The sequence below is a fragment of the Nestor notabilis genome, unplaced genomic scaffold, assembly GCF_000696875.1.
Source record: "Nestor notabilis isolate BGI_N333 unplaced genomic scaffold, ASM69687v1 scaffold18656, whole genome shotgun sequence".
Classification (NCBI taxonomy): Eukaryota; Metazoa; Chordata; class Aves; order Psittaciformes; family Psittacidae; genus Nestor; species Nestor notabilis.
The window spans coordinates 2,010-3,515 of record NW_009932603.1 but is presented as its reverse complement, the minus strand read 5'-3'; the positions used below and the strand labels follow the sequence as shown (position 1 = coordinate 3,515).

The following is a 1,506-nucleotide window of genomic DNA, read 5'->3' as shown; positions in this document are numbered from 1 at the left end:
ATGCTCCCTCCCTTCCTCCAAGGGCAGCATCCCGCTGCCCCGGTGGGATAAACACCCGCTTCCTGCCCTTAATCAGCTCCAGAGGGGCTGGAGGGGAGGGGGGGAGGAATGAAGCGGGGGGAGAAGAAAAAAAATCTCTGGAAAGAAAAACTCATTTCCTGCGACAGAAGAAAAAGATAAAGTCTGGGCTCATTACAGTGAACTTTACTGGGGAGAGACGGGAAAGAGCCAAACACAATGTCCTTGAAATTTCCTCCGCGCGGCTCCGTCCACGAAAACAGGATAAAGCCGCTTCCGCTGTCTCTGCCGGAGTGTGCTGGGGGGGAGCGGGGCCGGGGGCTCGGCTACAGGGTGTCGAGGTGGGAGCAGACCTGCTGGAAGACCTCGTCCACGGAGCCCTCGGCGTTGAGCTGGGTACGGAGGGGGTTATAGCCGGGGGCTCGCCCCAGGGGACAACGCGAGCGGAGCTCTTCCAGGGATGGATTTTGGCCATGGGCAGGGAGATTGGGGCTGATTTAGGGTAAAGGGTGCAGGACCAGAGGGGGTCAAGCCCACCCCAAATGAACCAGGATTGAGTTTTCCCCCCTGCCCTCATCATCCCCATCCATCGCTTCCCCTCCCCTGGGACCACATGAACCCATAGGGCTGGAGGGTGCCAGCATCAGCTGCATCCCGGCTCACCTGGCGGACGATGCCTCTGCTCTTGTAGAAGGTGATGACGGGCTCGGTGGCCTTGTAGTAGGTCTCTAAACGCTTCTTTATAGTCTCCTCGTTGTCGTCCACCCGCCCGCTGGTCTCGCCTCGCTTCAGCAGGCGCTTCACCATCGTCTCCTTCCCTGCGTCCACGTAGAGCAGCAGCGTGGGGGGGGCGATCTGTGAGCACAGAGGACACGGTTGTCACCATGTCGAGACAGCACGGGTCTAGTTTGGGAGATGGTGGTGGTGAGCACGGGGTCACAAAAGTCCCCCCACCATCCTCTGCATCTTCACATGCGTCTATGGGGACACCGTTCTGGTGTCCTGGTGGCCCCCAATTCCATGAAGATGGAGGAAAAGGAACATCATGGCCAAACACTGGCTCTTCGCCATCACCATCGTCACCGTCTGTCAGCCCAAGGACACCCTGGAGAGATGGCCCCCCCACTGCACCCTGGTGTAGTGTCCCCAAGGCAGGGTGCCCAGTTTAGACCCTGTTGGGATGGGATCCTCACTGGGATGGGGAGGCTGGGCTGCTGCTGGATGGAGCCCCTCTGCCTGGACATGGCACCAGCCCTCACCTTCTTCTCAAACTCCTCTCCCTGCTTCACCTCGCGGGGGTATCCGTCGATGAGGAAGCCCTTGGACACGTCTGCTTTGGCCACCATGGCGTCCCTCAGCATGTCCAGCACCGTGTCCTGGGGAGGGGAGGACAGAGCTGCCAGGGATGAGATGGGACAACATCCCCAATCCCTGCTGCAAACCCCCCCCCTCCAGGGTGGCAGGGACAGAGGTGCCCCATGGCCACGA

General features: G+C 60.4%; 1 protein-coding gene across 1 annotated transcript in view; it reads right to left on the bottom strand.

Annotated features, from left to right (window-relative positions):
- Positions 1-189: 189 nt before the first annotated feature.
- Positions 190-1,506, bottom strand: part of AK1 (adenylate kinase 1) — a gene marked incomplete at its 5' end in the record, with an annotated part of 2,214 nt that continues 897 nt past the window's right edge. The window contains 3 exons of the mRNA XM_010016486.1: positions 190-410; positions 682-873; positions 1,278-1,402. Of these exons, the coding sequence (XP_010014788.1) occupies positions 345-410; positions 682-873; positions 1,278-1,402 (383 nt within the window). The remainder of the gene's footprint in view (positions 411-681; positions 874-1,277; positions 1,403-1,506) is intronic.